This window comes from Leucoraja erinacea, chromosome 10, assembly GCF_028641065.1.
Source record: "Leucoraja erinacea ecotype New England chromosome 10, Leri_hhj_1, whole genome shotgun sequence".
NCBI classification, from domain to species: domain Eukaryota; kingdom Metazoa; phylum Chordata; class Chondrichthyes; order Rajiformes; family Rajidae; genus Leucoraja; species Leucoraja erinaceus.
This window is the reverse complement of record NC_073386.1, coordinates 34220685-34241987: the sequence shown is the minus strand read 5'-3', so window position 1 is coordinate 34241987 and position 21303 is coordinate 34220685. Positions and strand designations below refer to the sequence as shown.

Below are 21303 nucleotides of genomic sequence, written 5' to 3'. Positions count from 1 at the left end.
CCCGTTCTCAACTAGTTCCCTTCCACCCACGTCGCTCCCTCTGACTCAACATTTCGCTCCCCTTTTTGCTTCTTATCAGATTCCACCATCCGCACACTTTGTCTTCTCCATTTATCACTTTCAACCTGTTTCTATCTTCACCCATCTCTTCCTCAATTAACCCCTCATCACCAGTATCTAATTTTGTATTTGCTAGCTCTTACCCCACCCCTCACCTCTCTATCAGCTCTCTCCCATTTGCTCCTTCAGTCTGAAGAAAGGGTCAAATGCAAAATGTTGTCTTCCATTTCCCTCCTCAAACGCTGCCTGACCTGCAGGGGTTGGGTACTCTCATCAGCAGGCCCAATTTCTTACCATAATTTTATGATTTCTAATTGCTAAAATCACTGGAGCTGGGATGTTAAATATCCATTACCCAAATAGAACTGTAGAGTTGTCATATCTGGCTAGTATTCATGGAAATACGTCCATCTTAAGAATTACTGGGACCATGTGGTACTGGTAACCTTTCTGAAGGCTACACATGGCACACCTGCAGTCACCTCAGGTATTGGGCCAATCACACCATGTGTCAGGTTGGAATGTTGGTCCACCCACAGAAGTTGAACGTTGTGGCCAGAGGCCTGGAAATGTCAGATATTCAGGTGACCCAGAACTGCAGTACAATCCTTGGAGAGGTCCCAAACACTGCTTGTGGGGCAGATTTCCAATTTTCCTCCCGTGTAAAACTAACATTGTAATTGATCATTCATTGCCTGTTCTCAACAAAATAATAAGGTGGCTATTTCTTGAACACCTGCCCATTGCTTTCAGACGTTGGAATGACAATTGTGGCAAATGGACATGCAGAGCATAATGAACTGAGTCAATGTATTGCTGCACCTTCAGGATAACTTGTTCAAGACAGTCTTATCAGTGACAACGACTGAACACAATTACACAATACAAACTTTATTTAAAATTAGCATACAAGCAATCTACTTCCATGATTAAAAAAATCCTTTCACCACCTAAAATGGAATAATCTATACAGTTGTATCATAAATTATCTACACCACCGGAGTAGCATGGTTTCCATCTTAATATTTGTGTTAAAGGACATGCTATATCCCTTTTGTTTCAAACTAAAATTGACCATAATGACAAATAGTTTATTGAAATGTTCTCTTTGTGTCTGCAACATATCCCTATTGCAAAGGTACTGGTGTGTAATGCCTGCATTCACTCTCAGATCTGTTTGAATAATGCTTTTAATAATGCATGCCAATGTCAGAAGCCTTTCATCATACTACTCAATGATGTCCGATTTTAACCAACTGAGATACAGCTTAATGTATCAAGCACATTTCTTTAGTGATTCTCAGTATGGTGTGGTACTGACCCACATACATGAGGAGAACCCTAGTTTTTTTTCTAAAGAGTTAATCTCATGCTTTTACAGAAGGTTGCACATGACTGTCCTGGGCAAGAAAGGAAGGGAATTTCAAATAACATTAAACTGTTACAATCACTAAACTTGTTCATTATACAGTGCTCTTGTCATGGAAAGCATTATGCCCAATAACTGCTAATAGAATGGTTATACGGGCAAAATACTCAAGCGTTGTTCTCCGGATGGGTTATAATTTTCCCGCAACTTCAGCAGAGAAAGGAGGATATTCTATCATATCATATATCCAAAATGGTAACTTCCTGACCTTCAGGAGAGGGAGACAACTTTAACCAATCCTTTGCACAAGAAGCACTCTCAGCACTAAAGTACCAGACTGCAGCTCCAGTTCAACACATTCTGCACTCTTGATTTAAATTAAGGTCTAATTCTTATTTCAAAGTGAAAAAATCCACACTGATCATTCTACTGTTTTTGAGAGAAATCTTTCCTGCTTTACTGGTCCTGGAATAATCTTGATATCTAAAATTCCTTACATCCTTTGGACACCACAGAAGTTCACTACATATCAAATCAGACATCATCTAGCTGTGAAAGCTAATGCAAGGTGTTGAAGAAACTCAACAGGTCAGGCAGCATCTCTGGAGAACATGGATTGGCAACATTTCAGGTAGGGACCCTTATTCAGACTGAAGAGTCCTGACCATAAACGTGACCTATCCACATTCTTCAGAAATGCCGTCTGACCCACCGTGTTACTCCACCATTTTCTTTTTTGGCAAACCAGCATGTGTAGCTTGCCATGTCTCTATCATCTAATTGTGAATAGAAGCCCAAACCATATAAAGTATCAGGTTTACTGAGAGCTTCCAGACAAAGCTGATGCCTTATGTAGATTACCCAATTGCATTATGTATACAACTAGTTCAAGAATACACCAGTAATCCACATTCTGCTTGTGCACAACATAACTGTGGCACATCGAAGAAGGAGCTCAGATTATGCAACATATTCAAGTTGTCTTTACATTTCTCTTCCATTCTGAGGAACTACATTTTTAAATGTATCTAGAATAAATGTTTGAGTACATAGATAATAGTTTAAGCGTGTTTTTACAATCTATATTTAAAAAGGTGTCTTCTACGACAATAATGTTGATCTCCATTAGGAACGGAGTCAGCAAATATGCTCTTCTTGTAAAACCTAGAATCTAAATTTGTTACATCTGAGTGAGTTACAAAATGCAAAGCGTTTTGAGCCAGCCCGAGAACTGAAGATGCTATATAATTGTCTGGGAGCAATGACAATAAAACACTCTTGACCTCCCACAGTCTCAATCCCTTGAGCAATGGAGGTGTCTGCCCTCACATAGTTGCCACGCTACAATACTTTATAGTTACAGAAATTAATGCTCAGAAAGTTATAAACTACAGTGATGGTAATTTGCTTTGACATTTAAATGTGCACTTGACTGCTTTCAGAAAAAGAAAGGAACATCATCCCATTTTATAAAGGCACAGTTCTGGAATCTTCCACAGATTATACAAATTTTAGCAAAATTATTGGATGCAGTTCTTTCACCAGCAACAGGAATTTCAACAGGCCCAAATCCATGTCACATGACCTCAGTTCACACATCACAGAGTAGATTTACACTTCTCTTCCGAATTGCTTAGTTGGACTTGTGTTGCTGGTACGACTTTTTCCAATTCCAGCCCCATCATCACTCCTGTGCCTCCTTGCCGGCCAATCTATAAATTTCAGTTGGTCCATCAGCATGGGTGATTGTGGTAGTCAGCTGCAGCTCCTCACCGCCATTTACTAGATCACCTGAAGACAATAAAGCCATACAATGTTAGCGTAGCCTACATTTTTTGTCACCTGTCCAGACAGTTTTGTGTCCAGGTTGAGGAAGTTCACATTATAGGAGTAGAATTAGGCCATTTGGCCCATCGAGGCCACTCCACCATTCAATCTTGGCTGATCTCTGCCTCCTAATACCATTTTCTTGCATTCTCCTAACAATGCTCGACACCCGTTCTAATCAAGAATTTGTCTATCTCTGCCGTAAAAATATCTATTGATTTGGCCTCCACAGCCCTCTGTGGCAATGAGTTCCACAGATTAACTACCCTCTGACTAGAGAAGTTCCTCCTCACCTCCTTTCTAAAAGAGTGTCCTTTAATTCTGAGACTATGACCTCTGGTCCTAGACTCTCCCACCAGTGGAAACATCCTATCATCATCCACTCTATCTATGCCTTTCATTACATTTCCATGAGGTCCCCCTTAATTTTTTTGCAGGTCATCTGTAGAATATTGTGGTGTTTCTCAATACTTGAGGGAAGGGAGCCGACTCTTATCTGTAGTTCCAAAGCGGATGCACCGGATAACGAGTAGTTTCTTTTTACTCATCCCCAGATTTTTTACCGTCACAACTAAAGTATTTTGCCAGGAGAGTCAAATGTAATTCTGAATTGAATACCATAACTGGTTGATTGGAATTAGTAATGGATATGGGGTTTAGAAACTAGGGGCACTCTAAGGTCCTTGAGGCTGAGGTTGGGAAGGAAGGGGGCGGGGGAGAATTTTTTTATGTGCAGTCATACCCATGTAAGAGTACAAGAATGCATAACTTGTTTATTGTGTATTTATAATCGTTTATTGTGTAGTATATGTCATAGCTGCTTTCTTGCATCTCTCTCGCTCTGTGTTTACATTACAAAATGTTCCATAATGGTATACAATCTCAATTTTTTTCTGTCACCTCCTCTTTCTTTCTGCATGCCATTTCTTCAGCACGCCTTCTGCTACTAAGAAGCCGTGTCCTCACATATTCTTCGGGGTTGAATTTTGACAGGGGAGGTCCCACCAACTTAATAAATAGAAGAGTTGAGAGATGATCAGTTTGAAGTCTTGCACGTTGTGGTGAAATGCAGAAATTCATGCCACTGAAGCTTCTTTCACATTCTGCTGTTGATACTGGAATTATATTTACAGCTGGTAGCAGCTGCAGAAACTACCTTCCCTTTAGATTACTTAAATTCTCTGAAGGCTGACACAAAGCCAACCATTTAAGCCAAATTGCTCTGCCATTTCTTCTACATCATTATCCCCAAAAAGTGAATCTTCTGGAATATTGTTAATATCTAAATATTTTGACTTGTTAATTAACTATTTACATTTATCATTGGAAGCTGTTGTAGATTCAATATTATTTCATATTATTGACCAAACTCCTCAAAAACAGTTGTCTATGTATAGTAGGTACTTTACCAGCTCTCACATTTATTCCATTAAATATCATCTGGTTTGTTGCTTTCTCCACTTGAGTATAACATTTTCCTGGCTTCTCTATTTGACATTCAAGAACCTTGATAGTTTGTTTAATTTCCACAAGTGTACAATATCAGTTCTGCAGTTCAAGTGACAGTTCAGACGACTCTAGCAAACTGACCATCAACAAGCCCAAATTATTTACGAAAGCTGATGATTCTAATACTTTTTTCAGCCCCTCGTACTTTGCTCTCTCTGCACTAGGTCTTGAAGCATCACAGCTTGCTTTTCCAAAATGCTCCCAAATAGCTTCATAATACTGCCACATTGCCTTTACAGTTCGGTAAGACAAAGCGACCCATCTCACACTGAAAACACAACCAATTTTCAACAGTTGACAGTGAAGAGCCTCAGCACATGCACTTAACTCATCCTGATTCTTAGGAGACCGATGATATAAGGAATACAATTTATCACAAAATATCTGAAAATGATTCAAACCTGCAACTTTATTTATAGCATCACTTACACCGAGTTCAAGCCTGTGACTGGCACAGTGCCAAACAGTCGCATTAGGGAAATCTTCAAGAAACAATTTTGCAACCCCTGCATTTCTTCCTAACATTACTGATGCACCATCAGTTACAAGTGATATCACATTTTCTTTTAGGTACAGTATTGAAAAACCACCTCTTTGTAAGCAACTTAGAAGCCCATCATATATAGATTTTGCATTTGCACCAAGTTTCATATGTTCCAAGTCAAAATCAAATGATATAGGTTGGGAAGATTCACCAACTGCTGCTCTCAAGCAGATTACTAGAACTGTTTTCCCATTACAGGTGCACAACCTTTTATCCGAAAGCCTTGGGACCAGACACCTTTCGTAATTCAGAATTTGTCAGTCTTCGGAATGGAAATTTTTTTGCGTAGATTTTAATGGCTGGCTCAGTGGTAGAGTGCTCGGCTCATATCCGCAAGGTCGCGAGTTTGCGCCTTGATCCCGGAAGAAGAAGTTGGAGCGGGGCTGGGCTGGGCTGCTGCTGGCTGTGGGTCTCTGTGGGCCTGGTGGTCGACGTCCAATTGGTCCTGACGTCTCCGGTGACTGCACTGTCCTGCAGCCATCGCCGTCGTGAAGACAGTACAAAGCCCCCACGCCGGTGCAATGAGCGGGGAGCTGGAGAGGGGAGGGAAGGGGTCACACACATGGCCGGGAAGCAGAGGGGTGTAGATGGGGTGAAACTGAAGGGAGCGACAATTTGCTGCTGCCTGCACGCTGAGTTATAAAGTTCCCACGCAAGACTCACGATACACTGTGTATCGTGTCTACCGTGGGAACTTTTTAACTCAGCGGGCAGGTAGCAGCATATTGTCAATTATTAACCCTCCCGCGCAATATACCCTCACCTCTTTTATGAATGGGGATTTAGTTCCCCTTTCTTCGAGGACCGACCGGAGGTTCCGCTGTCACCTCTGCGGGTCGCCCTCGGTGAACGTTTTCAAGGACCTTTCTTCAAAGACCGAAAAAATGGCCGCTATTCGGAGGTTTTCGTTATTTGGATCGTCGGATAAAAGGTTGTGCACCTGTAATAGTAGTAGATTCATCAATCATAATAGACATTTTAGATTGTTTTGAAAATATATTTTCCACCACTGTCTTTGGCATCTGGTTCCCTATGTGGTGAGAGAGGGGCAGAGGGGCAAATAAAATAACTTGGAATAAAATAATGTGACTTTACCTGAGCCCATGCTCGCGGTCCAGTAGCCCTGACAGTGAATTTAAGAAATTCTCCTGTGAATTTTATTCAAAGGAACACTGCGTCATTAATACATGGTCAAAACACAATTACATTTACTGAGGAATGTGGATCGATGTATTGATGACACATTGTATAACTACGTGTTAACTACTGGCTGTTAACAAGTGCTAACAGAGGCAGTTAACAAACCGTTTTCGTCTGAGTTGAATAAAGTGATAAACGACTCGAATCTTTCTACAGTACTCATTAAACCAGAGCTGGAAACTGAGAAGTAGGGGAACGCCGTCCACCTGCAAACCCCCCCCCCCCCCCCCCCCCCCATTTCCATCACTGTATGGAATAGGCAACAAAAAAGATTGGCCCTCGTAAATACTGAAAAAAGCAAATTGGACTTTTAAAACCATTAATAGCTGATATTTTAGCAATTCAGGTGCAAATGTGGTACACAGTTTCCTGTTGGTATAGGTTATTAACTACTGTACACATTTACTAAGATCTGGAAATGTTTTATTCCAATTGATACAACTTGGGAATTATGTTATCAAATGGGACAATAAAAAAGGAAATATTAGGCGTTAAAATGTGGACAGGTATTAATTGGCCATATATTTTGTTCAATAACAAATAATGTAGACCGTTATAAATCATTCCAACAAACTGCATTTCTACAATTTTGGGGATTTCTAAATGACTTTCCTAATAAACTTTTCAAATTATTCATGCTGTTAAATTACAAAAAGGAAATTTGGCACAGCTGGTATTAAAAAAAATGGAAACTTACCATTCGATTGGTCACTGTTGCTGTAACACTTATGGGAAGGAGCATACAAAAACATGATGGCGAAGACATACAAGTTCCACATGCCATAAATGCCGGTGAAGAAAGCACTGTTCACCTGGATGGTATATTCTCCCCACTTCCAGTTTCCATCATTTACCTGAAGAGAAAATCCACAATTTTATGTGATGTTTGCAAAATAGCTTATAATTGCCATAAAGAACCAGCATTTATATTCTATATTTCCATGCATATTTGTGGATGTGGTTGTCGACATTCATTAGCCACGCTCAGGTTGACAATGAACAGGCAAATTACAAGACATCGGTAATCTTAAAATCCACAGCATAGCAAATGTGCATCACTGAAGAAGAAAAATTCTGCAATGTAAAGAAATATTAGTGATATACTTGCTTCGAGTTTTTGTGCACACTTGGATGAATACATTCAAACCTTGTGGATCGCTAGAAATTAATTTTTCCTCATTTTTGCAAATATCTCAAATTGCTTAAAGGTTGATTTACAACTTGTACGCCAATATGGGTGTCAAAGCAAAAAAAACAAAACTCCCATGAAATACGTCGTATGAAATTCAAAGACCAGATAGCAAATGATGAACCACAATCAAATGAAAGCAAAAATAAAACCGAGCTTTCAATTCAATTCAATTCAAAGCACTTTATTCGTCCCCGAGGGGCAATTTAAAAAGGCGCATTACAGTAGCTTTTTAAAAAGGGACACAATCAACAAACATAAGCAGCACAATCAACCAGCACACGCATTTCACAGACACACTGCACTTTCTATAGTTTTGCATCAATAGTGGCAGGAATTACTCTTAGAAACCCAAATAAAACAAAGTCAAATACCAATAAGAAGTCACCTGCTCCCCCAAAATGAACATGCAAAGCTTTCAAGGCACATTAGATGCACATAAGAATACAAATAGGTTAATGGTGAGCGAACACTTTAAATTCTGTTTTTATTGCATTGGATTCCAAAGTAATTACCAATGCTACATGGAACTGTGTGTTCTGCCCAGTTTAAATGAAAACAACAAAATTAGTGGTATTGACTATTTCCAAACTGAAATGAACTGCAAATAAGAAATTTGCATCAATATCGATAGAAAATGCTGCTAGCTTTGCTTTTAGTCACAGCTGGCATTTAACAAGTGGGTGCCTGCTTTTGTTCAGGTGCAATGGAACTGTTAAACTTACTGTGTGAATGCAAATATACCACATTCACTGACGTCAACTGCTTTAATTAAATTCAGCATAGTTAGCTGTGCAGCAGTACCCAGTAATCAATGTAACAATGCATCAAAGCCTGCATTCGTTCAGTTTGCTATTTTGACAACTGAGCTATGCCCTTATTATAAACAGTTTTGTTAATTGGAATCATGCCACAGGGCAAAGTTCAATATTCTGGGATCAGCATCCCTGTCCCATGCACAAAATCAGCAGCAGACCAGAAAATGCCAGCACGAGAGCAATATCTCAGCCCCTGCCCTGGCTTTCCTATGGGACATAGGCTATTAACAGGAAAAGCAAGCAAAATCCTGCAGATTTTGTAAATTTTGGTAGAAGATGATGAAACCCCAGGCCAGTAAGCATCTGTGAAGAGACCGACACAAACAGAACACTGATAGTCTGAAGAAGGGTTTCGGCCCGAAACGTCGCCTATTTCCTTCGCTCCATAGATGCTGCTGCATCCGCTGAGTTTCTCCAGCATTTTTGTGTACCTTCCCTTCCAGCATCTGCAGTTCCTTCTTGAACACTGATAGCGCATGTTGGACATTAAAATAAAAATAGGCTAATCTGATCTGGGGAAAGCTTAATGGGAGGAGCAGCATTATTATTTGAAATTACCAAGTAATATACTGCAAATCAAATAAAACAAAATGACAGAAGTGCTAATGATCTGAAGTTGCTGATCTTCAAATTGTAGCCAGAAAGCTGTATCATGCTATCTGCTATTCTTCACAATTACATGATTTCACTGGAACAATGGGTAAAACAAAGTAATAAACAGCATCAAATGTAATTGTGAGAATGCCACAATGGAGCCATCCAAAACATTAGTCATAGAACATAGACACAAAATGCCAGAGTAACTCAACAGGCAAGGCAGCATCTCGCGATTGAAGGAATCGGTGATGTTTCATGTCAGGCCCCTTTTATCAGTCTCGGTGTAAACCAGCATCTGCAGTCCCGTCCTACACATTAGTCATAGGACTGTTTAATAGCATTTGGAATAGTATGGAGCAAGTAAGATTTATAAGATGATTGCAGGTGGTAAGAAATGTAATCCTGACTAAAGAGTCTAGGCTGCAGTTGGTTTCTTCAAGAGAATGGTAATCTTTTGAAATTGTCTACTTCAGAAGGCTATGGATACTCAGCCATTGAGTAAATTCAAGACCAAAACTAATTTTTTGGGGGGGCATGGATATGGAGTCAGGATGAAATGAATGGTGGAGGAGTGTATAGAAGGCAAAATATGAATAATGATCTGATTACATGGCAGAAACAGGCTGTGCGGCCAAACTATGCTATTTCTTACTTCCTTCCCAAGTCCCGAGGGGAGATAATGGAAAGATGTAACATTTTGAAAGCCTAAATATGATGAAACAGAAGATCCTATTTCTTTTAACGATCTGTAACCAAGGGGTACAGGTCTAAGGTAATTAGTCGACAAGAAGGGATAGGAAAATATTTTCACCAAAGGAAGGGGGTCAAGGAAAGAGCTTTCACGTTGCGGCCCTATTTCCACTAATCTTTCAACCTCTATATAAAATAAGCGCAAGACGCCATTGTTTGCAGATGCCGAAAAGTGTGTTCAGCTCTGGCTGAACAATTTCTAGTCTTGTGATGTGGACTCGATTAGAAGACCAATGGAGAAAGTCAGGAGTTCTATCTGAAAATGTGGTGGAGGAAGAAAAGGAGTCTCCACCCGAAACTTCACCCATTCCTTCTTTCCAGAGATGTTGACTGTCCCGCTGAGTTACTCCAGCATTTTGTGTCAAAATAAATATTTTCTGGGTTAAGTCTTTCATCCAAACTCGAGCAGGTTTGGCCTGCTGATGAAACCAGAGTGTTTCAGGGAGGAAACTGCAAATTGGACATCTTGTCCGAATCCAGTCCACTTGAGGCTGGCAATTTAACATGGCAACAGGGCAAAAAGAGTGAGTAAATGCCCAACTTTATTTACTGTATTTTTCCCATATCTGCAATTCAGTTCAAATAGGTGCAGTGGGTTATCAACTTGCGTGCTATCCTCAATTCAGTGGCAAAACCTAATGGAAATCCACAACAGCTCAGACTGTATTCAATAATAGTTAACTTTTACCTGACTTATAATGAAGAATATGATAGTCATGGCTGCACAGGTCAGTGTGACAAGCATCAGGAACTTGAACCGAAATATTAATCCCTGAAAAAAGAAAGAAACTTATCATAAACATGATAAAATGCAAACTAACATCACGTGTTTTTTTTCTTTCTTAAAAAATACTGCTGGATCTACTGTCTAGCTGTCGTCAAGTTCATCTGTCGAATAAACCCATTCCCATTAAAATTAATTATTTCAGCTATGTTTCTGCTTCTCCCATACTGAGAGTCCTACTGAAAAAGTCTCAAGCTTTTCTGTGGCTTAAATCAAGATTTCTCTCTGCAACCCTTCGTCGCATCTAACAAGAGCATGCTCCTCCAATTTCCATCTCAAAGGCATTCAAGATAGGCTCCTGAGAGAAATGCTTGCTCCATTTCATGATCTCATTGTTTCCTCAACCTGGCATTTATAATTCATGTTGAAGTACTGGCAGCAAAGCAGGCCAGGCCATTGCAAAAGGTGCCAAAAACGGGGCAGCCTTTAAAATTAGAAGACAAACATTTTCAACTGTTGCTCCTCTGACCTGCCATTCTTTTTCTGTCAAAATTCTACATGGAATATGAGCCACCAAAGAAGTGTAAGGACCACAGTAAAGGATCGGTCACAGCCAAACCATTTACTAAAGTGACTTAAGTGACACAAAGTGACCCTCATTCTTCTAAAATCAAGGGCGTTTACTTGCCATATGTACCACCAAAGACACAGTGAAATTCTTACTAAGTGCAGTTTTGCAGGCCCATTAATGCATAACACACAAATAAATAAATAAACAATAATAGAAGCATAAAAGTTGTGATGTTATGTTACAGCTGTACAAGATGGCAGGGAGGCCACATTTGGAATATCATTGGCCAACCAGCTACAAGAAAAATGTTAAGCTGAAAAGCGTGCACATAAGATTTAGAGAAGATTTATGGGGATGTTGTCAGGGCTTGAGGGCATGAGCTATAGATAGAGGTTAGGCAAGTTAGAACTTTTTCTCTTGGAGCACAGGATGAGGGTCATATTAATAGAGGTATATAAGATCACGAGAATCAGATAGGGTAGATACACAGAGTCTTCTACTCAGGGTAGGGGAAATCAAGAACCAGAGGACATAGGTTTAAAATGAGACGGGGAAGATTTCATAGGAACCCAAGGGGCAAACTTTTCCCACACAGAGTGGTGGGCATAAGGAACAAACTGCCAGAGGAAGTAGTTGATCTTGGTACAATAACAACATTTAAAATACATTTGAACAGGTACATGGATTGGAAAGGTTTAGAGGGATATAGGCAAAATGCAAGTCCCTAGTGCAACTTAAAGTCCACCGTAGACCATAGTTGTTAAGGTAGTGGTTGGTGTTATGCAGAGGTCAAGAACCTAATGGCTGCTGGGGAGCAAATTTTCTTGAACTTGGAGGTCACAATTTTCAGGCTCCTGTACCTTCTTCATGATGGTAGTAGCGAGATACACAATCAGGGCCAGACGCTTACAGAAAGTTCACCCTCATGAAGGATCTTGCAACATCAGCTTTGTCGACTAAGATTACAGTATCGTCAGGGGCTAAAGACGGTACATTGATGTTTTCCTTTTCAAAGCAAATCTAAAAAGCATTGAGCCGGTCCGAGTGTAACACATCACTCTCACTTGGGCTTCACATTGGTTTCACCTTATTCTATTCCATAAAAAGTGTAATCAAATTACTCCCCAACCATAGATAATTTCAACAACATCATATTTATTGTGTGCTACATCTGCTGCTATTTGATAAAATTGCCATTTTAAGTTGTAAAGTTTAAGAATTATATCTTGCAAGAAGACAGATTCATAGAGTGCATCAATGAACTATATATTTGAAACTATAATTGAAACATTACATTTTGGTAGGACATGAGAAACTGGGAAAGAATGTTTAAGAAAGAACTGCAGATGGTGGAAAAATTGAAGGTAGACAAAAATGCTGTAGAAACTCAGCGAGTGAGGCAGCATCTATGGAGCGAAGGAATAGGTGACGTTTCGGGTTGAGACCCTTCTTCAGGCTTAACAGTTACCTATTCCTTCGCTCCATAGATGCTGCCTCACCCACTGAGTTTCTCCAGCATTTTTGTTTAACTAAAAAATAATAGTGTCTTCAGTGTTTCAATGCAAAAGATACTGCAAAGCCAATTGATTGAAAATATATGTTAGATATGAGAATTTTTTTTAAAGATATAATTACAAACTAAAATAGGAGTAATGGTAAAATAGATATTGGTTTGCTTTGAACATCTGACTTTAGGGAGAAGTTATTGTAGTGCTCTATATGAAGAAATAACATGGCCTTAATGGTCTGAAAGGCCATTGCATGATTCTCAGCCATTCAGATTGCCAAATACAAAGCAATTTAGAACTACAAGGAGAGAATGGAAAATGTGTGGTTTTGACAGAAAAAGAGCTGTTATAATTAAAGGATTTCAGAGTCTGAGGGAAATTATCTTGTATCTTGAAAAGGTTCTTTCAATTTGACAGTTAGGACAAAAGGAAAGTTTTTGATCAAGGCTAGGGTTTAAAAGCACAAAACTATTACCAAACAAAACACATGAGTGGTGGAGGCAGAATTTCTAACAGCATTTAAATGAAAAGCGCATAAATATTTGAAAAAGTAAAACCTGTGAAAGGGGCTAATGGATAGCTCTCAGACAGTTCATGCAAACGTAATACAACAAGGTCCTTTCTGTGCAATAGAAAAGGTACAATACATTACTGGTGCATCTTTATGGTTTTACCTCATAGTGCAATCTCCTTGCTTTGGACATGGCTGGGAGCGAACATCTTTTGCCACTTATATTTCTGAAGACCTGGAATACCATGAAGCAGAGAAAAAAGAAATAGAGACAGGCGCAGATGCCCGCAACTATGATAAAGGCCATCTTACATGCAGCTGTCAAGGTAAACACTGAATAAGTAGTTAACGTGGGGCTTGGTGAACTAATTGCCATTCCCACTCTTCAAAACAGAAAAATGTATATTAACCCAGATAAAAGATTAAAAATGTGATATGCCTCATATGAAGATTGGACTTTTATATCCTGCCTATCTACATTGTGGTGAAATACAGATACTCTTGCTGTTTTGAAGCAACTGATGGGCAACCTGGTCAGCACCTTGGTAGTAACAATCTAACCTGGGTCTCTAGCCCTGTAAGGCAGCAACTCAACTGCCGTGATAATGAGACACTTGTAATGGATGACATGGGCGAGGTGCCTGAAGGGTGGCTAATGTGTCTCTATTTAAAAAAGGTGGCAAGGAAAAGCCTGGGAACGATAGAGCAATGAGCCCAACATCTGTGGCAGGAAAGTTATTGGAGAGCATTCTGAATGACAACATATATATGCACTTAAATAGGCAGGGGATAATCAGCATGGTTTTGTGCATGAGAGATCATGCCCCACAAATCTGATTGAGATTTTGAAGAACTAATCAAAAACATTGATGAGGGCAGGGCTGTTGATGTTGTCAATATGGATTTCAGCAAGGCATTTGACATGGTTCCACATGGTATGATGCTTGGAACATTAGTTTGCAAGGTATCCAAGGAGAGCTAGCTGATTGGATTAAAAAAAAAATGATTTCATGGATTGAAGCAGAGGGTGCTGGTGGAAGGTTGGAGGGCCTGTGACTAGTGGTGTGCCTCAGGGATTGGCATTGGGCCTATTGCTATTTGAAATTGTAATCAACAATTTGGATGAGAATGTAGAAGGCATGATTAGTAAATTTGCAGATGATCCATAGTTGGTGGTAGTGTAGAAAGCAAAGATGGTTATCAAAAATTACAGCAGGATCTTGATCAGTTGGGCTGAGGAATGGTTAATGCAGATAAGAGCGAGGTGTTGTATTTTGGGCAAAACCCCAATGAATCTGCAGGGCTCTGGGGAGTGTTGTAGATCAGTGGGATCTAGGAGTGAAGGTACACAGTTCATTGAAAATGATGTTACAGGTAGATAGGGTTGCTCCAGAAGGCTTTCAGCACATTGGCCTTGGTCATTCCTGGCACTAAATATTGAAGTTGGGAGAATGCTATGTTAACAGTTGTACAAGACGTTGGTGGAATATTTTGTTCAGTGTCGGTAACTCTGCTATGGGAAAGAAGTTGTTACGCTGGAAAGATTGCACAGAAGATTTACCAGGATGTTGCCATGATATGTGGGCCAGAGCAAAAGGGAAAGGTGGGAGAGACTAGGACTTTGGTCCTTTTAGTGCAGGAGAATGGGGGATGATCTTATAGAGGTGTACAAGATCTTGATGGGAACAGATAGGGTAGATGCAGTTGTTTTTTAAACCCAGAGTATGGGAAATCAAGAGCCAGTGGACATAGGTTTAAGGGGAGATGGGAACGATTTAATAAGAACTTGAGGGGTGACTTTTTCCACACAGAATGGTGGGTATATGGAATGAGCTGCCAGAGGAGGTAGTTGTACTATAATAACATTTAAAAATCATTTCAACAGATACATGGATAGGAAAGGTTTTGAGGTATATGGGGCAATGCGGGCAGGTGGGACTAGTGTAGATGAGGCATCTTGGACGGCGTGGGCAATTTGGGCCGATGGGCCCATTTCCATGCTGTGACTCTGTACATTAGGAATTGTTGCATTCTGTCAGTTCAGCGATATTACTTTGATATTCCAAGTATTCAGAGGACTAAAAATCCTAGACAATTTTATATGTAATAAGCCATCTTTAGTTTGTCAGCATACTGTGTACGTCCATTGCTCCTGCAATTCTTTTAGCCATTGTACAATCTTAACATGTTAAAAAAGGGTCTCAAGCTGAAATGTCATCCATTCCTTCTCTCCTGTCCTACTGAGTTACTCCAGCTTTTGTGTCTATCTTTGGTTTAATCCAGCATCTGCAGTTCCTGCCTACATATGTTAAAAAGCCCATTGCTTCTACTGTGACAGTGAAAAAGGCACACTTGCAAAGAGGGGGTGGAGCACAGCGTGCTGGCCCCAGTTCAAACCTGCAAGCTCACCACACACCCAGGAACAACATTCCTTACAGATGATCTCTGTAGTGAAACCAGACAGATGTGTTATCATTAAGCAAATGCACAGACGTCTTTGCCAGAGCCCAAGACAAATTGCAGTGTAACGCTCAATTGAAATATTTATGAAGCATTTGGAATTAAATATCAGTAGTCAACTCCTTCGGGTTGTCAACAGATGAGATGTTCTTAGTTCAAACGAATAAAGCTTAACATTCTTTAGCCCCGTGTTTCCCCTGTTTGTGATGGAGCTGATTGCTTCTGAAGTTTAACTTCATACGAGTACCTCTTAGATAACATGTGAAGTGGTCATTCCTCATATGCGAGGAAATCTTATCAGGAAATCGCCCAATATCGGCATTCGCTATATAAACGTGTCCCACGACATCGGATAGCAATCAAGCTCCGCCAGCTAGCAGTTTCCCCTCACAACCCATTTAAGTTAATCCCGACAGTCAAGGGCCTTCCGAATGCAGAGTCTCAACCCAAAATAATCACTCCATTGCCTTCACAAACGCTGCCTGAACTACAGAGATCGTCTAGCAGTTTATATTTTGCTCCAGATCTAATTCATAATGGTTTTGTTTCTCCAGAACCTTCCTCCCATCTACACTCATTAACATTCTGGTTACTTCATATTAAACCTGAAGAATCAAATACGACATACAACGCAGTTCAACTAGTCTGTGCTGGCTTTGTGCTCGACCCGAGTCCTGATCTCGCTCTAGATCACTATATCTATATCAGCATACAGAGTCCCTCCTTTTTCATTTACTCGTCCAAAGTTCCCTTAAACGGATCTTCTTCCAGCCTGTTGGCAAGAAGATATAAAAGCTTGACAGCAAATATCACGAGACTCAAGAACAGCTTCTTCATCTCTGTTATCAGACTACTGAACAGCCCTCCCGCAAGCTAGGGTGCAGCCCCAATCTTCCAACCCATCACATTGCGTACACTGTAATTTTCCCTTGAACAGTAACACTACAATGTTGATTACAATATTCATCAAACTGGTATTTTTCACTTTGTACAGCGTGTTGTACTTGTGTATAGCAAGATCGGATTTAATTGGATAGCATGGAAAAAGCCTTTCATTGTATGGCAGTACATGTGACAATAATAAACCAGTAGCAATACCACATGGAAACACCGCCATCTCTCCCAAGTTGCACACAAACCTGACTGTTATTTAATAGATACAGAGTCCAAACCCTGTACCCAATCCGGACGGTGTCCCTCTTGAGATCACACCTTCCCTTGCCAACAAAGGGCCTACCATTGTTGGCAATCTGTAGAAGGGTCCCGACCCAAAAAAACACCTATCCTTGTTCTCCAGAGATGCAGCAAAGCTGCTGATTACTCCAGCACTTTGTATCTAGCTTTGGTATAAACTTGCAACTGCAGTTCTTTGTTTCAACATTTTGGCCCACACCACTGCAAAATCTCCTCAAGTTATGCTTACTTTGAAGAATTTCTCCTCCTCTCCGACGAGAGTTTTGCAAGACTCTCTCTCACTGCTCCTCTGTGATTACTGACATTCTCCGGCTCCATGTCCATGTTTTAACCTGGACTCACTACCATAGCCAGGCACGCTTCCTCAGTACATAGAAACATAGAAATTAGGTGCAGGAGTAGGCCATTCGGCCCTTCGAGCCTGCACCGCCATTCAATATGATAATGGCTGATCATCCAACTCAGTATCCCGTACCTGCCTTCTCTCCATACCCCCTGATCCCCTTAGCCACAAGGGCCACATCTAACTCCCTCTTAAATATAGCCAATGTACTTGTCTGCGCCTCCATCTTCTGCCTCTTGGCTTCCAACTCCGGTTCCTGACTTCCCAGTTCAGACCAACCCAGATTTCAGATACCAACAGTCCACCCACTGCTTCCCACAACGGATTTCCTTCTGTACCCTGCGTTCCACAATGGCCACCACGCTGCAGTACGAGCAGGCCCTCGCTTGGACTCCCACAGTTCATGTCCTCGCACACCCAGACCTGCAATGGACTACAACTTTACTTAATTCTACGCCAGATCCATGTCTTCAACAAACGGTTCCTTGCCATCGAGGAACTGGGAACCCACCTAGAGAGGAAAGACACAAAGCCTGACCCCTGCTCGCCCCATGGATCAGAGAGGAGGGAGTCTGAACAGAGAGTCAGTAAGCAAACCAGCCACGAGAGGCATTGCAGTGCAGCTCGAGAGTGGAGTAGACCACTGTGAGTTGGCAGCAGCCTGGGTCTCCAATCCAAAAGGCCAAGCACGTGGACCAGACGCAGCCTGCGTCTGCACAGAACAGTGGAGAACTTAACAAGAACCTGCAACTTGAAATTGGCGCCAAATCTGAAACAGGCCCTTCGGCCCAGCGAGCTTATGCCGACCAGTGAACACCCTGTACACTAGCACTATCCTACATACTAGGGACAATTTACAATTTTTCAGAAGCCAACTAACCTACAAACCTGTATGTGCTTGGTGTGGGAGGAAACCGGAGCACCCGGTCACACTTTGATACAGGGAGAACGTACAAACTCTGTACAGAGTTTCAATACCATATCTCTAAACTACATATGTGACAATAATAAACTAATGAACTGCAGATCTGTCCACATAACACCGTTTTAGGAGTACCATCAAAAGGTATTACAATGGTTTAAAATTGGCTGTTCACTGCCACTTTCCGAAAAGCATCTTGAGATGGGCAAAAAATAGTGACCTTATTGCCCACATAACCAACAACATAAAAGATGACGATCCTATAAAGATATTTTCCAATGATCACTGATTTATCAAAGGAGATAGAAAAGAAACCTAGATTCAAATGGCGCTGCCAAAACTAAAGAAAAAAAACCTCTCCTAGCTTGCCGCAAGCATCAGAGAATAAAAATTAGGCCTTTTCTTCTGCTCACTATTCAGCAAGCATAATTAGACTCAATGTGATGCACCAGTTGACTACAAAGGGAGGCTATTTGGAGCTAATTGAGGAATAAAAGAACTGTAAATCATGAGTGAATCAGTAGTTTCTGTAGTGAATGACAGTGAAATCAGAAGGGAAAAGCTTTAATTAATTTTCTGCCGGTCAAGTGCGCTAGTTGAAGTACTGTCAATGAAATATAGTGACTAATTGCTTAAGCTGAAATTGGCTCCTTATAGTGGTGAACCATGCCACAAGATTGCCACAAAATATTGCTCATGTTCAAAGGAACTGCAATTAATCACAGCAGCTTATGTCAACTGCACATGAGAGGGAAAGGCAGCCTTTTAAAGCTTATCCTTCCAAATGTTTCAAGAGCAAAGGTATGCATCTGAAATACGATTGCATGGAGTTTTGGAAGCAAAGGGATGCTGGCATAAACTGAAGATAGACACAAAAACCTGGAGTAACTCAGTGGGTCAGATAACATTTCTGGAGAAAAGAAATAAATGACATTTCAGATCCAAACTGAAGAAGGGTCTCGACCAAAAACATCCCCTATTCCTTTTCGCCAGAGATGCTGTCTTTCCCACTAAGTTACTCCAGCTTTTTGTGTCTATTTGCTGAGGCAGCTTGCCTGGCCTACAGAATACTTTACCCTCAATTTCACTATTACTTTTCTCTCAAATCAGAGTAGTTACTTTTATTAAATATATTTAAAAACCATTATAAAAAGGATACAGCCAATTCTGTACCGACATCAGTGGCCCAGATACTGTAGAATGGGTTCGTCAATTGCACACCTCTGGAAGAAATGTTGAAAAATTCAGTGAAGTTTTATCAGGAATTTGATATTTAAAACATGGCACAATTAATATATTCAATCAAAGAACATTCGGTCAGTCCTCTTCACAATGCATCCTTACAATGTTGCTGGGCGGAAGGCTATTTCTTTTGATTTAGGTTAGTGTCTTTGCTGGGGCAGGAGAAAATTAATCCGAGCACTGTACCAAGATGTTCACACTTCTTTCACACCACAACAGGACAGCAACAGTTAGAACCCAGTGGTTTTATATAATGATTCGATTAGCTTAATTCAATGTCATATACACCCGATGCAATCAAATGGCTTGTTCACATGAAGATCACAGAGTAAACAGTATAGACACAGAAATGACAATACAACAACTAATGTAAAACAGCAGAATTGTGTAAGATTGTAAAGCAAGAAAATATTACAGTACAGAAATGGAATAACCAAATAAAGGCAGAGTTAAGACAAGAATAAGTGGCAGCACCTCCCAGAAACGGGAGTGGACAAAGTGATTGGTTCAGGAGCCAAATAGCAGTGGGGAACTAAACTGCATGTCTAGAAGTCTGAGCTTTCAAGCTCTCGTATCTTCACTCAGACATGAAAATAGAGTAGCCAGGGTGGCAGGTATCCACAACAATATTTCCAGCTTTCCTGGATGCAACGCACCGTGAAGATGGACTGGATTGAAGAATGTAATGAGCCTGTGATGGACTGACTGTGTTTACCACTCTCTACAGATTCAGATGGTCAAGAGCAGAGCAGTTGCCATACCAGAACTGAGACGTGTTCTGTCAGAATACTTTCTATAGTGCTTCTGTAGAAGTTAGAGTGAATCCTCATGGCATGCTAAATCTTGTCAGATGCCCAAGAATGTAATGCACTTTCATGATCAGTGTGAAGGGACCATGTTGGGCTCTGGTGATATGTATGCCTTGGTACTGTAAGCTTCCGACCATATCTACAGCAGCTCCGTTGATGGTGACTTCCTCACACCAACAACCAACTCATTTGCTCTCCTTATCAGCCCGGTTGTTATTGCTGAGTTTCTCAATCTCTTTCCTGTACTTTGTCTCTTCATTGTTGTTAATCCATCGGCAAACTTAAAGATCAAGTGTACATAATACTTGGCTAGACAATTAAGGGTGTATATCTGAATACTCTGATAAGCACACGCATTTTGGGTCAGTTTGTAGAAAATGTTATCACCAATTCTAACTGACTAATGTCGAGGAGATTAGTGCTGATGTAGGTCACCATTTTTCAAAGCACTCCATTATGGTCAATGCTTAAACTGCTATCTTGAGCCAGAGGATTACTGATGGTCCGTGTGATAAATGGAGAACCCCTCAGGTGTGTAGCGGGTCATGTTTGATCCACGTCTCAGTGAACCAAAAAACATAGCAGCGCCTGATCTCCATTTGAAACAGCAGCCTTGCTCCAAGCTCTTCAAATGATTAAACATTCACTAGGAGGATGCTTGGGAAGGGGTGGGTGGAGGAAAACAATAGTGGGCCAGGCTGGGATCTCCACACCTATAGCCTCCCCTGACTGCCACACTTCCTTGTTGTATTATTAGTCATAGGTATGTTGATAGCAGCAGGGCCAAGATAGAATAGTTCTAAGAGTTCCTTTGCTGTTGCAGTGATTAAAAGAAGATTTTCAATGTTGGGACAAATGATTTCCTCAGTTTCGGAATGGAAGCTGTTTGAATCACTTTAAGAGGAGCTTCACGTATAGTGGCATCATTCTCCAGCATCACATTATAATGAAATTGGGTTTGTGTTCCTATTACAACAATTGGTTTCTTTCTTCTAACATTAAATATGCTTGAAATAAAGGGAAGCCATTAGAATTGATATTCAAACTGGGGAAGATAGTCACAGAAAATAACTAGCCTTTTAAAAACATTTTGCACATATAATCTTTTAAATTTGCAGCAGTTTAACAGTTAATTAACATTGTTGCTCTACACATT

At 40.6% G+C, this 21303-nt stretch overlaps 1 protein-coding gene across 2 annotated transcripts in view; it reads right to left on the bottom strand.

Annotated features, from left to right (window-relative positions):
* Positions 1 to 935: 935 nt before the first annotated feature.
* The window catches only part of wls (Wnt ligand secretion mediator), a 58016-nt gene continuing 37648 nt past the window's right edge, over positions 936 to 21303 (bottom strand). The window contains exons 8-13 of one of the 2 annotated variants that reach the window (XM_055641913.1): positions 19256 to 19319; positions 13341 to 13484; positions 10552 to 10635; positions 7207 to 7363; positions 6405 to 6457; positions 936 to 3220 (exon numbers count right to left, since the gene is read on the bottom strand). In XM_055641913.1, the coding sequence (XP_055497888.1) occupies positions 3212 to 3220; positions 6405 to 6457; positions 7207 to 7363; positions 10552 to 10635; positions 13341 to 13484; positions 19256 to 19319 (511 nt within the window). In that variant the 3' untranslated portion in view covers positions 936 to 3211. The remainder of the gene's footprint in view (positions 3221 to 6404; positions 6458 to 7206; positions 7364 to 10551; positions 10636 to 13340; positions 13485 to 19255; positions 19320 to 21303) is intronic. The other variant, XM_055641912.1, reaches the window with a different exon arrangement.